Source organism: Rhinolophus hipposideros, assembly GCF_964194185.1.
Source record: "Rhinolophus hipposideros genome assembly, chromosome: X".
Classification (NCBI taxonomy): Eukaryota; Metazoa; Chordata; class Mammalia; order Chiroptera; family Rhinolophidae; genus Rhinolophus; species Rhinolophus hipposideros.
In genome coordinates, this window is record NC_138046.1 from 72,913,890 (window position 1) to 72,929,296 (window position 15,407).

Below are 15,407 nucleotides of genomic sequence, written 5' to 3' on the forward strand. Positions count from 1 at the left end.
AAAAATGTAAACCCTAGATACAAAGAAAATTTAGCTGCTTAATTCATGTGGTGACTTTGTAATGAGTTACTTGTATTAATGAGCTATTTCCGTTTTTTCATTTCATATCAAAACTGTGAATTTAGAAACATTTAATGTTGTTTATAATTGTGATTGATGTTTTTCTCAGGTGATAATTCAGGATGATGGCCCTGAAAAATTGGACCCCAAGTATTTTGGAGAGTTACTTGCGGATCTAAGCCGTAAAAATACCGATCTATACCACTGCTTATTAGATCATTTGCAGAGAATTGGAGGAAGGTACGATAAACATATAATTTGCCTTGATGTTTTAGCTACCAAACATTTTACAATACTGTAGTATTTTTAAATAGACTTTAGTTTTAGAGCAATTTTAAGTTTACAGCAAAACTCGAGTACTTTTAATGGGGAAATAGCACAACTACATTTTAAGTGTCAATGTACTTTATGAAAATCCACAAAGAGCTGACACCAGCCCTTTAAAGATCAGTAAAGAATTCTGTATATTTTCTTTTATAATGTAGTTTAATGGCAAATGCAGCCTCTTGGTCAAGAAGCTCAAAAAAATGCATGATATACTATGACTTGTTTTCAGATATTACCCTGATGATTTAAAATAGAATTCCACTACTAACACGTTACTGTTTATCTTCCAGTGATATGTGTTCAGTGTATGAAGGCCAGAGTTCAATATACATTAAGTGTTGAATATTGTAAAAGTTATATATTATTTTGTTACATTACGTATATTAAAAACAGATTCTATAAATATCTAAAAGTAATGTAAATATGTATGTTATACAATAATGTATAATAAATAATATATAATTATATATGTGTACACAAATAAACAATTTATCAACTGTTCATGTGTAAATGACAGCATATTATGTCATGAAATAAATTCCATAAGCCACATCCCAAATGTTGCCTTCTACGACTTATTCATATTATATATATCTATCAGACAAAATCTAGTAAAGCTTCAAAAAATCTCAGGTGAAAGTCTGTAGAATATTTTTCTAGTTCAGACTCACTAACTAGATTCTTGTACTTCTTAGAGATCTTTAATCTGTTGTCCATCTCTTTTCTCTCCATTTCTTACATCTTTTTCTTCTATTTATCAGCTGACTTTTCTTGCCTTTATATTAATGACTGCAATCATTCTCTTATCATCACCCAGAACTGCCTTGCTTCCTTATGTTGTTGTCCCTCCTACTTTGCAAAATCTTAACACTGGATTAGTCTACCTCTCTGCTTTATTTGTTTCTTTTTATCACCATCTCCATCCAGTACCCAACCACCACTACCCCGAGAATTCAGAGGGCTTAATGAGAGGTGTTTAATTTACCCTGGTTTCTTTGGTGCTTAGCATAGTGACTGGTTTAGTGTGGTGCTCAATAAATATTACTTAATTAATTTTTATTTTTCAATTGCATTCAATATTATTTTATATTAGTTTCAGTTGTATAGTTTCAGTTGTTTATATATATTATATATATATATATAAATTTTATATATATTTATATATATATATTTCCAATCATCTATCTCCATATCTCGGCTATTGTAAACAGCACTGAAGTGAACACAGTGGTGCATATATATTTTCAAATTAGTGTTTTGCATTTCTTTGGATAAATGCCCAGGAGTGGAATGGCTGGGTCATAGGGTAGTTCTAATTTTAATTTTTTGAGGAACCTCCATACTGTTTTCCATAGTGAATGCACCAATTTGCAATCCCACCAACAGTGCACGAGGGTTCCTTTTTCTCCACATTCTCAGCAGCACTCATTATTTGTTGACTTATTAATGATAACCATTATGACAGGTGTGAGGGGTTATCTCATTGTGGTTGTAATTCGCATTTCTCTGATGACTAGTGACATTGAGCATCCTTTCATATGTCTATTGTCTATCTGTATGTCCTCTGTGGTGAAATGTCTATTCAGGCCCTCTGCCCATTTTTAAATTGGATTGTTTGCTTTTTTGGTGTTCTGCTGTATGCATTCTTTCTAAATTTTGGATATTAACCACTTACCAAATGTGTCATCAGCAAATATCTTCTCTTATTCGGTAGGTTGTCATATCATTTTGTTGATGGTTTCCTTTGCTGTGCAAAAACTGTTTAGTTTGATGTAATCACATTTGTTTATGTTTTTCTTTTGTTTTCCTTGCATGAGGAGATATATCAGAAAAAAATATATAACTAAGATCAATGTTAGAGAGTTTACTGCCTATGTTTTCTTCTAGGAGTTTCATGACATTAGATCTTACATTTAAGTTTTTAATCCATTTTGAGTTTATTCTCGTATACAGCGGAAGAAGGTGGTCTAGTTTCATTGTTTTGAATGTATCAGTCCAGTTTTCCTAGCACCATTTATTGAAGAGACTGTCTTTACCACATTGTATATTCTTGCCTCCTTTATCATAGATTAACAGACCATATAGGCATGGGTTTATGTCTAGGCTCTCTATTCTGTTCCATTGACCTAAGTGTCTGTTTTTATGCCACTACCATGCTATTTTGATTATTATATTTGATTATTATAATTTTGTACAATAGTTTGATATCTGGTAGCATGATATCTCTAACTTTTTTCTTCTTTCTCAAGACTGCTGTGACTATTTGCAGTCTTTTATGGTTCCATATAACTTCTAGGATTATTTCTTCTATTTCTGTGAAAAATGCCATTTGTATTTTGATAGGGATTGCATTAAAACTATAGATTGCTTTGGGCAGTATGGACATTTTAACAATGTTAATTCTTTCTATCCGTGAGTATGGTATTTGATTCCATTTACTTGTATCTTATTTGATTTCTTTCTTCAATGTCTTATAATTTTCTGAGTACATATCTTTGACTTTCTTGACTAAATTTATTCCTAGTTATTTTTTGATGCAATTGTAATGGGATTGTTTTCTTAATTTCGCTTTCTGATAGTTTGTTATTTGTGTATAAAAATGCAATTGCTTTCTGAATATTAATTTTGTATCCTGCTACTTCATTGAATCCGTTTATCAGTTCTAATAGCTTTTTTTTGGGGGGGTATAATCATAGGATTCTCTTATGTAATATGTCATCTGCAAATAATGACAATTATACTCCTTCTTTTTCGACTTGGATGATTTCTCTTTCTTTTTCTTGTCTGATTGCTATGGCTAGGACTTTCAATATTGTGTTGAACAAAAGTGGTGAAAATGGATATCCTTGTCTTGGATGGAAATCACTTTTAGCTTTTCCCTGTTGAGTATGCTGTTAGCTATGGGATTGACCTTTATTATGTTGAGGTATGTTTCCTCTATTTCAACTTTGGTAAGAGTTTTTATAATAAATGGATGGTGAATTTTCTCAAAAACTTTTTCTGCATTTATTGACATGATATGATTTTTATCCTTCGTTTTCTTTACGTGGTGTATCACATTAATTGATTTGTGGCTATTGAGCCCACTTTGGAATAAATCTTGATCATGGTGTATGGTCTATTGAATGTATTGCTGAATTTGATTTCCTACTACTTTGTTGAGGATTGCTGAATCTATGTTCATCAGGGATATTGACCTATAATCTTCTCTTTTGTAACATCTGTGCCTGGTTTTGAAGTCAGAGTAATGTTGGCCTCATAAAATGGTTTTGGGAGACTCCCTGCTCCGGAAATTTTTGGAATATTTTGAGAAAGAGCCATGTAATTATTCTTTGAATATTTGGTAAAATTGTCCTCTAAAGCCATCCAGTCCAGAACTTTTGTTTGTTGGAGGATTTTTGATTACTGATTCGATTTTGTTAGTAATAATCAGTCTGTTCAGATTTTCTCTTTCTTCTTGACTCCCTCCATCTTGGAAGATTGTATGTTTCTAGCAATTCATCCACTTCTTCCATATCATCCAATTTGTTGGCATATAATTGCTCATAATATTTTCTTATAATCCTTTGTGTTTCTTTGGTGTCAGTTGTCTCTTCTCTTTCATTTCTGATTTTTTTTTCCTTTGGATCTTCTCTTCTCTTCTCTTCTCTTCTCTTCTCTTCTCTTCTCTTCTCTTCTCTCTCTCTCAATGAGTCTAGTTAAGCGTTTATCCAATTCATTTATGTTTTCAAAGAACCAGCTCTTGGTTTCATTTGATCTTTCGTATTGTACTTTTAGCCTCTATTTCATTTATTTCCACTTTGATCTTTATTATTTCCTTCTTTCTACTCACTTTGGGCTTCGATTGTTTTTCTTTCCCTAGTTCTTTTAAGTGTAAGATTAGATTACTGAGATTTTTTTGTTTCATGAGGTAAGCCTGTATTGCTATGAATTTCCTTCTTAGAACTGCTTCATCTGTGTCCTATAGATTTTGTTCATTGTATTTTCATTTTCATTTGTCTCAAGGTATCTCTTGGTTTTTTCTTTGATCTCATTGTTAACCCATTCATTGTTTAGAACCATGCTATTTAGCCTCCATGTGCTTGCTGTTTTTCAATTTTTTTCTTATAACTAAGTTCTAGTTTCATACCATGTGGTCAGAGGAGATGCTTGATATGATTTCAATCTTCTTAAATTTATTGAGACTTGTGTTTGTGGCCTAACATGTGGTCTATCTTGGAAAATGTTCCATGTGCAGTTGAAAAGAATGTATATTTTGTTGCTTTGGGGTGAAATGCTCCTAAAACATCAAATAAATCTATCTGGTCTAATGTGACATTTAAAGCGGCTGTTTCCTTGTTGATTTTCTGTCTAAAAGATTTATCCATTGTTGTCAATGGGGTGTTAAAGTCCCCTACTATGACTGTATTATAGTTGATCTCTCCCTTTATGTTGGTCAATATTTGCATTATAGATTTCGGTGCTCCTATGTTGGGTGCATAAATGTTTACAAGGGTTATAGCCTCTTGTTGGATCAAGCCTTTTGTCATTATGAAATGTTCTTCTTTGTCTCAGATCATAGCTTTTGTTTTAAATTTCATTTTGTCTGATACAAGTATTGCTACCCCAGCTTATTTTTTATTTCTGTTTCCATGAAATAGCTTTTTCCATCATTTTACTTTTTCAGTCTGTGTGTGTCTCTTTATCTGAACTGAGTCTCTTGTAGACAGAATATGTATGGGTCTTGTTTTTGTTATCCATTCAGCTCCCCATGTCTTTTAATTGGAGTATTTAATCCATTTATATTTAAAGTGATTATTGATAGGTATGTAGTTATTGCCATTTTATTATTTATATTTGTGTTCTTTTTTCTTCTTGTTCTTGAAGTCCATCTAACATTTGTTGTGATACTTGTTTGGTGGTGATGAATTCCTTTAGTTTTTATTTATTTATTTTTGGTTTTTCAGTCTGGGAAGCTTTTTATCTCTCCTTCAATTTTAAAGGATAGACTTGATGGGTGGAGTCATCTTGGTTGTAGGCATTTGTTTTTCATCACTTCGAAAAGTTTGTGTTTATCCGTTCTTTCCTGCAAAGTCTCTGTTGAAAAATCATTTGACAATCTTATGGGAACTCTCTGTAGGCAACTAACTGCCTCTCTCTTGCTGTTTTTAAGATTCTCTCTCTGTCTTTAACCTTTGGATTTTTAATTATGATGTGTCTTGGTGTGGGCCTCTTTGAATCTTGTTTGGACTCTCTGTGCTTCCTGGACTTGTACATCTATTTCCTTCAGTGCAATGCAGGTTAGGGAACTTTTCAGTCATTATTTCTTCAAATAAGTTCTTGCTCTCTCTCTTCTCCTTTTGGTAACCCACCGATGCAAATGTTGATATGCTTGTCCCAGAGGTCCCTTAAAATTTCTTCACTTTTAAAATTCATTTTTTTGTTTCCAACTGAGTGTTTTCTGCTACCTTGACTTCCAAATTGCTGATTTGATCCTCTGCTACATCTAATCTGCTCTTCATTCTTTAAAGTATATACTTCATTTCAGTTATTGTATTTTTCATTTCTGACTGTTTTTTAATGGTTTCTATGTTCTTTTTCATGCTTACTACCTCTGTTAAAGTTCTCACTAAGTTCCTTGAGCATCCTTATAATCATTGTTTTGAACTCTGTCTCTGGTAGGTTGCTTACCTCCATTTCATTTAGTTTTTTTTCTGGAGTTTTCTCCTGTTCTTTCATTTAAAATGTATTTGTTTGTTTCCTCATTTTGGCTGCTTCTCTGTGTTTGTTTCTATATATTAGGTAGATCTCCTATGTCTCCCAGTCTTGACCAGGTCTTCTGTGTAGTAGCTGTCCTGTGGGGCCCTGGCACAGTATCCTTGGTCACCTGCTCCAAGTACTCCAGGAGTGTCCGTTGTGTGGGTTGTGTGTGCCCTCCTGATATAGTTGAGCCTTGATTGCTATTCGCATGTCAGTAGCTGGAATTGACCTTCAGGCTGATTAGCTGTGGGGTTTGGTCACATCCACAGCTTACGGGCTGCTGGGCAGGGTGTTTACGCCACTGAGTAGAATTCACCCCAGTGGGCTCTGGTGCCTATTGTGACCACCTTTTGCGTATGCTTCTTGTGAGAGTAATTGGGTAGTGCTCTGCTGTGGTTTAAAGCCAACTTCCAAATATGTTGGTTTTAGGGCCTCTTGGGAGGGGCTTTGGTGCCAGCTCAGGTCACCCACTGTCTGTGACTGGCCAGAGAGTACCTGGTAGGAGCTACAAAGCGATCCACAGTTGTTCACTGCCTGTGTTAACCCTGGAGGTGTGTGTGAGAGGCCACACTGTGAATTGAGGGCAGCTGCCACCAGTACCAGGGCTGGGGCAGCTTCCCAAAATGCCAGACACTCTGAGGCCTGCTGCTACCTGCTGGCTCCATTAAGGTTCAGCCACTGATAAAGCCTTGTGAAGTATGTGAGTTTGGTGAGGCAGGGTCTTGGGGAGTCACTAGAGTGGGACAAGTTGTGGTCACCAGGTTAATGTATACTCTGGTTTGGTGCCAGTGCTGAGTGGGGTTACTCAGCAAAAGTCTCTGAGCATACCAAAGCCAGTCTCTTCCTGCTTGGGGCCCACAGATTTTGATAGCTTTCCAAGAAAGAGTGCAATGCAGGTGGAGCTGGTTGCTGGCTAAGAAAATGCCTCAGATGTTAGGGGATTTGGGTGGGGTTGGGTCCCAGCAGAGCTCACTAAACCAATTCAGATTAAGATTTGGCCATGTGGGGGCAGGCTCAACACAAAAAAAAGATAGTAGCCACCCGCCAGCTGTATGAAAGGAGGACCCCACACAGGGAAAATAACAACTATCCTCCAGCCCTCGCCCAAAGCCACACACTTCAGTCTATGCCCTCCCCCCCCCCATGCCTCTGACGCACTCTAAATCACCACCAGAGCCCAAGGTGAGTGCTTGCGAGTGACTGAGTCTGTGCGGACCCTTTAAGAGGATGCTTGGGTTTCCCACCACCTTTCGTCCCACCCAGATCATCAGAATCCCTAGTTTTTCACAGGCAAATGTTGTGGATGGCTCTGCTTCCTGGCACCACTACTCTGGGTTGGGGAAGCTGGTGTGGGGGTATGGGGTCCCTCACTTCTCTGGGGGAACCTCCATGGCTGAGATATCCCTCCTGATTCTCAACTGCCACATGGAGGTTCGAGGCTAGTTCCATGTCTCCCCAACTCCTACCAGTCTCAAAGTGGCTTCTTCTTTATATTTTCAATCATAGGACTTCTGTTCAACTAGACTTCAGATGGTTCTCCAGGTTAATTGTTCTATAATTTAGTTGTGATTTAGATGTGATCATGGCAGGAGCTGAGCAGTGTTTACCCACTCTGCTATCTTGACTGGAGCATCAATAAATATTAGTTGAATGAATGAATGCCTTCTTTGCTGCTACATCCATGCAGTTGAGCACTGTTACAGCAAAGCACAACCATTCATTTCTATTGAAGTCATTATAAATGCATGATCCCCATCTTCAGCTAAGTCTTCATCATTGTTTTGTACTATTACCCAAACAAGTATTTCACACATTCACTCATTTGTATAAGTCACTACCTTAAACTCTTTTTCCTCACTCTGATTAGTCTGTTACTTATTGAGTGTGCACTATATGCCAGACACTGTGCTTTGTCTGTATTATCTATTTCACATAGTAATCCTAGAAAGTTTCAAATGAAGACTCAAAGAGAGTAAGTTGTTAACTTAAGGTCACACAGCTATCAAGTGCTTGGGATAGATTCAAACATTTTTTAGTAGTCTTTACCTATAAACTATGACTTAGCAGTTCTGCAAAGCCTTCCCAAGATACTTATTTTGGTCAAGGTGTTCCTCTTCTGTTCATTAATCATGCCCTGAGAATATTTCTATCAAAGTATCACATTGTAAAATAAAGAGCATATAGAGACATAGTCTTAAGTACCCTGATTCTAGATCCAGAGTTAACTTATTGAAGCCATGTCCCAGTTTTTGTTACATACCAGATATGTAATATCATGTAACTTGTTTAACTTTCTGTACCTCGATTTCTTCATCTGTAAAATAGGGGTTATAATAATAATACTTATGTCATAGATTTTTTATAAGCAATAAATGATTCAAGACATGTGCTTTCAAGCAACATTAGCATCATGTGAGAACTTGGAAATAAACTAACAGAATGAGAAACTCTGGGTATAGGGCTCAGCAACAAACCCTCCACATGATTCTGATACATTCTCAAGTTTGAGAACCATTGACCTAAGGCCACAAAAGTGGCAAAATCTGGGACCATACCCCATACTCTGAGAACCTTTCCTCCTTAGGCAAATCATTTAGCCTTTCAATACTAGATATGTATCTCCGAATTATTTATTATATTAATGACAAAGAAATTATCAATTTTTTGAATCATCAAATTTTAAAAGTCACAAGATTTAGACCAATTTTACATTGTGCAAATTTTGCCTTGAAATAATTATGTTTATATGAAATACAGGACAAGATAATATTTATGTTTTATATAGTCCCAAAACACTTCAGAATGCATGGCCTTGACAAAGTTGTTACTCAATAAAGGTTTATAGAATGGGAGTTAAATATATTCCAAATTTATTTGTCTCATATTAATTGGAAGTAAACAAAGTAACTGATCAGGAAAGTTAAGTTATTTCATAATGATCATCCAGGTAAAGGTGTAATCTGGGGTTTTGAAATAACTTATTCTCATTTAGGCCATTTTGTTAACTATACATGGATGACCTATGTGTAGTTAAGCACTGCAAAGCTTTGAATTTAATTCCTAGAGTAGCAAAAATACCAAAAACAAAAAGAAAGCTCATGTTTCCACATCAGTAAACACTCCAGGGTAGAGAGGGTCTCAAACTTTTGGTGTTTGTTTGTCATAAGTTTGTCAGTTTTTTTCTCTTCATTCCTTCCCTCTATCACCCTTTTCTTTTCTTTTTTCTTTCTTATTACATTCTTTCCTTCCTAGGAGATGAGATGATATATAGTGGGTGCCACTCTGTTTTTTTTTTCTTTTTCCCAATATAATTCTAGCCACCATCCCCCAGTGCTGAATGGAGATGTAATCCACACTGACCTTTCCTGGTACCTGCTCTGCTCTCTTTATTTGTGCTTTCTCCCTCTCTCCCTCCCCTTTTGTCTCCCCTTATCTTTTCTTTCCAAATTGCAGTTTAGCAATGAGTGGGATGCAGGGTCAAATTTAAGGAAGGTTGTCTCATGAAACCATTCTGGTTACTTTTTAATATTCCAATATTAAGTGCTGTTGATTGTTCCTTGCATTGTTTCTTTGGTTTGTTTTCTTTTTTGTGGAAAGAACTAAGTGACTAAGGACACGTATACTAGGTTGGCATTGGAATTGGAATTTTAAATATAAATGGTCTATTAATACAGTGACAATTCCAGTTACCACTGATACAAGACTACTAAAACTTCATTGTGATTCATATTTTTAACTTGTTTTACCTTCCTATATATGCATGCAGTTACTTTAGTAAAACATTAAATAAGTAGAAGACATTTCACTATGTTTTGCTAGGGCCTCGCCACAATTTCTATTTTGAGCGACACAGGAAATACCACACGCATACATACAGATGATTGCACATATGCAGTCATGCCTTGGGAAATGGAATCTTCAGTTCTTTCTCCACATTAGCTTATATATTTTTTTAATTTAATTATATATTTTTTATTTAATTATATGTTTTTTTTGTTTGTTTTTTTTAAATTTATTTATTAGTTTCAGGTGTACAAAACAAGGTAATACTTAGACGTTCATCATTTATATCCCTCATACTGTGAACCCCCCTCCCCCCATCCACTATCCCTCCGACCTCACACTGAACCATCACATTATATATATAAAATTATAGTTGGCATTCATTAATGTTTAGCTTCTGATGTACAATGCCATGATCAGGTATCCACAGTATCCCTGAGGTGGTCTCCCAAATAGGACGCATGTCCATCGGATACCCAACAAAATCTTTACAACATTATAGAATACCTTCCCCAAATTAATTTTCAAAAGAAAAACCCTGAGGCCATCTTGTGGTTACCAGCTGCTTCCAAATCCCTTCACCTTTCCCCTTATCCCCAACCCCCTCCCACACACCCATCTAACCACTCTCGGTTTTTTCTCTGCGTCCCCAAAACTGACTCTGATTAGTTCATTCACATAGTCTTTTCTTTAGATTCCATATATAAGTGAGATCATATGGTACTTGTCTTTCTCTTTCTGACTTATTTCACTTAACATAATGTTCTCTAGATCCATCCATGTTGCTGCAAATTATAAATGCATGCAAGAAGTTTTTCACAGTGAATGACACTTTTAGCTCTGTAAGCAATGTATTACTCATAAGCACTTAGAAGGTAAAGGTAGGAGCTAATGTACTAGCTTATATCTCTAAAATACTTCTGTCATACTGAGGATATTGCAATCATATATCTGATTTTCTAAGACCATCTTACTTTAAGGTATTCTGTCTTGCTGTCAGAAATGTGTACTTTTTTTTTGTTGTTGTTGTTGTTTCAGAAGAATGTTCACCATATGTATTTTGGGCCCAATTCTTCCACTATAGTGTAGAAGGAGTAAGTAGGCAAAAATAAAAGCCTGTCTGTTGCCACTGACAACACTAGAACTGTATCCTTCCCAGCTTTCAACATTCCCCAAGGAAGCAAGAGCAAGACTGATATAATCACTAATAATTCTCTTGCAGCATTTGCCTACCTCATATAGTTCCACAAAGGACCTTCCAACCCCCATGGCCAAACCTTCATTTTGATGCTGGAAATTCCATTATTCTACTAGAATTTTGGTCATGTTGCTTAAGGCTCTGTTCCTATGTAAACATTCAAATACACTTTAAGCTTTCTCACTGCCATATGTTCTGCAGCATGTGTAGATTGAATGAGTTACTCAGTCTTGTCTTGCAAATTTCAATTTTGAAAAAAATTGAAGACACTGTAGAGAGAAGCTGGAATCAGCACTGAAAGAGATCAATACAAGGAGAAAAGGGAGATGGAAATAGAGAACAACTATTATTGTCATTTATTCACTCAGGTAGCATGTACTGCCATGCACTGAGGACTACATCTAGCCACAAATGGACTGGGGCTAATGGATGGTACTGACCAATTCTGCATATTTTACTGGTTTGTTATTTGGATATATTTTTTTTTAATTTTAAACAGATTAGCTAGTTTCAGGAAAAATTATTTTTGTCAAGTACAATTTTAGTTATTTAAATTTTTTTCATTTGGATTATAAACTGAATTGGTGCTTATGATATATGGTAAAGTAAGATAAAATAATTAGAACACTGGCACTTATATATGATCAGTATATACATTTTCTTAAGGTTGTTTATCGTGTGTTTTTTTCATTCTTGCAGCAAACAGGACTTTGATTCTACAGATGAGGTAAGTGTAAAACTATTAAAAATCAAACATAGTTGATAATCAAGCAGATTCTGATATTTGCACTAATAATATTGTTTTAGTTTGGTACCTTCATTAGACGTGAAACACGGGGTAGTGAAAGAAATAATGATCATTTGCCTCTAAAATTATGTAACCATTTATATCTTTGTCATGTCTGTAAAATAATTGTAAATGTAGTAAATCATTCACACAAAAAATGTTTTTTAGCAGCCACTTTGTGATTTAATTTATCTTTGCTTATAAGAACATTTAAAAAATCATTGACTTACTCTGCTTTATAAAACTGAAATCTAGATTAACTAATAAATTGCAGATTAAGTTTTAATGTGTTTTGAAACCTTGTATGTCCCATGACAAAGAGCTAGCAATTTGAAGTATCTTTTCAAATATTAATTCTATTACTGTGTTACCCGAAAATAAGACCTAACCAGACAATCAGCTCTCATGCATCTTTTGTAGCAAAAAATAATATAAGACCTGGTATTATGTATTATATTATATTATATCATATTATATTATATTATACCCTGTCTTATGTTATATAAGACCCGGTCTTATATTATAGTAAAATAAGATCGGGTCTTATATTAATTTTTGCTCCAAAAGATGCATTAGAGCTGATTGTCAGGCTAGGTCTTATTTTGGGGGAAACATGATATATATGCACAGTTTGTTAATAATTACTTTTAATGGACTAAATCGTCAAATAGAGAAATCATTACAATGTAATAAGAAAGCACAATGGCCTATTTTGTATTAATTTTTATCTTTGTTTCCAATGTATTCATATACTGCATTCATTACAATTATTCAGTAAGTCCTAAATTGCATTTAGGAAGTACTAACTTCAGATTCTCACGTAAAATTAGTGGAAGCTTCTCAGTGTTGCTGTGGCAACATCATAATCTTTCAAAAGTCACCACAGCTCTATGTAAATTCTCAATAAACCTTTCATTTTATTTTATTTACCCAAATTTTCATTGCTTAAAAAATCAGCCTCTAAAATGTCATATCTACCACCAATAAAACTTCCAGAAGGCTGTTGAAAGATACACTGAAAAAAAGTGTTTAATGGGATATAAGAGGCCATCCTTTTGTTTTAAATTGCTCTTTTTAAAAAATAGAAATGGAACATCTGACTGGTTGCCCAAAGTTTGTCCCTAAAATGCCTGAAATTCAGAGTTCTTTCCTTGATATATGTAGTATAATCCAAAAATGTTTTAAAGTAGGAACTGATAAGGCTAGAAATGAAATTTGTAGCAACTATTACCCAAAAAGTGAAATAATCTTTTGATGTCCTTAAAAATATGCCCGCTGCACAAAAGTCTGTGGACTGCTGATCCTAAGATTAAAATACTAATATGTACTGTTCAATTGATATTCCTCTCTTTTTCAGTCAGAAGACATTGAATCCTTGATTCCTAAAGGATTGTCAGAGTTTACAAAACAGCAGATTCGCTATATTCTGCAGGTGAGATGAGATCAAGAGTGTGAGAGCAACACTAAAAAACCTCTAGGCTAGGAAGCTTCCCTTAATTAAGAACAGAAAGTTTCTTCTGTTTACAGAAGCCCTTTTAATATTTCCTGCAATGCTGGCTTGGTGGTAATAAATTTCTTTAGCTTATTCTTTTCTGGGAAGCTCTTTATCTCTCCTTCAATTACAAATGATAGCCTTGCTGGATAAAGCAATCTAGGTTGTAGGCCTTTGTTTTCCATCACTTTGAGTACCTCCTGCCACTCCCTCCTGGCCTACAAAGTTTCTGTAGAAAAGTCATCTGATACTATTATAGGAGTTCCCTTGTCTCATTAGGGAGATCACCTCAGGGAAGATGTAGATGCCTGATCACTGCACTGTACACCTGAAGCTGAAGCTGAACAATAATGAGTGTCATCTACAATTTTATAATATATATATATATATATATATATATATATATATATACACACACACACACACACATAGAGAGAGAGAGATAGATATAGATATAGTTGCAAGAAGTGGAGTACAGCATTAGTAACAGAGACAGTGGAAATGTAATGGCTGTATGCGATGTCAGAGGGGTAGTGGATGGGGGTAGGTGGGTTGTCACTGTATGAGGGATATAAATAATAAATGTTTAACTATTACACTGTTTTGTACACCTGAAACTAATAAAAAAATGTTAAAAGAAAAGAACGGAAAGTTTCGAATAAAAATCCTGTTTCACAAGAGTTGATTATATTTTGATTAAATAAAGCTTGCATTATAACTTGGTCAGACCATCAAACACTACTATTGAATAACTAGCATTCAGGAAAGTGTTCTAGAAATACTAACCCTTGCTGTGGATTACCCTTATTCTCTCCTCACTTCTGTAGCACAATCTGACTCTGACGTACAACTTTTGCTCTCTTCTTCTCCATTATACTTTCTAACCCTCCTCACCCAACCCCTGGCAGTGAGAAATGGAAAGGCAAGTGCCTTGCTTTTCCTAAATTGTGGAAGGTTAGGAACCACTGAAGCAGTAAAATCTCCTACAATAAAGAGAGAGACAAATCAAGATTAGTGATAAAGAAGTATGATTAAAAAGAAAAATATATGTGTTTACAAGAAAGGATTCTAAAGATAATCTAGTTTCGTCTAGTGAAGACAATTTCTTTTTTTTTTTTTTTTTTTTTTTAATTAATTTATTTATTAGTTTCAGGTGTACAAAACAAGGTAATACTTAGACGTTCATCATTTATATCCCTCATACTGTGAACCCCCCTCCCCCCATCCACTATCCCTCCGACCTCACACTGAACCATCACATTATATATATAAAATTATAGTTGGCATTCATTAATGTTTAGCTTCTGATGTACAATGCCATGATCAGGTATCCATAGTATCCCTGAGGTGGTCTCCCAAATGGGACGCATGTCCATCGGATACCCAACAAAATCTTTACAACATTATAGAATACCTTCCCCAAATTAATTTTCAAAAGAAAACCCTGAGGCCATCTTGTGGTTACCAGCTGCTTCCAAATCCCTTCACCTTTCCCCTTATCCCCAACCCCCTCCCACACACCCATCTAACCACTCTCGGTTTTTTCTCTGCGTCCCCAAAACTGACTCTGATTAGTTCATTCACATAGTCTTTTCTTTAGATTCCATATATAAGTGAGATCATATGGTACTTGTCTTTCTCTTTCTGACTTATTTAGTGAAGACAATTTCTAAGTTTGATATTTGGTCTCAAACCTTTGTTGATCATCCAAATATTGGACCTGGTATCGTATTTTAAAACTTAAATATTGTTTTTAGTGGCACACAGTCTGTATTAAAAAGCGACAGTGGTGTGGGGGAATACATATGCTCTGCAGAACATGAATCTTGGTGACATCCTGATATTATCTCTGGTGGTGGAATGTCCATCCAAAGAGCATTCAAGGCCTCTTTCTATGAAAAATTCTAAGGATTTTTGCTTCTAAGTTCATGAGAAACATTGGTCTGTAGTTTTCTTTTCTTGTATTATCTTTGGTTTTATTATCAGGATAATGATATTAGTTTCATAAAATGAAATGGGAA

The 15,407-nt window shown here is 35.1% G+C and overlaps 1 protein-coding gene across 1 annotated transcript in view; it reads left to right on the forward strand.

Moving 5' to 3' along the window:
* POF1B (POF1B actin binding protein) overlaps nucleotides 1-15,407 on the forward strand; it is a gene marked incomplete at both ends in the record, with an annotated part of 99,535 nt that overhangs the window by 56,256 nt on the left and 27,872 nt on the right. The window contains 3 exons of the mRNA XM_081042303.1: nucleotides 170-300; nucleotides 11,807-11,834; nucleotides 13,252-13,326. Of these exons, the coding sequence (XP_080898429.1) occupies nucleotides 170-300; nucleotides 11,807-11,834; nucleotides 13,252-13,326 (234 nt within the window). The remainder of the gene's footprint in view (nucleotides 1-169; nucleotides 301-11,806; nucleotides 11,835-13,251; nucleotides 13,327-15,407) is intronic.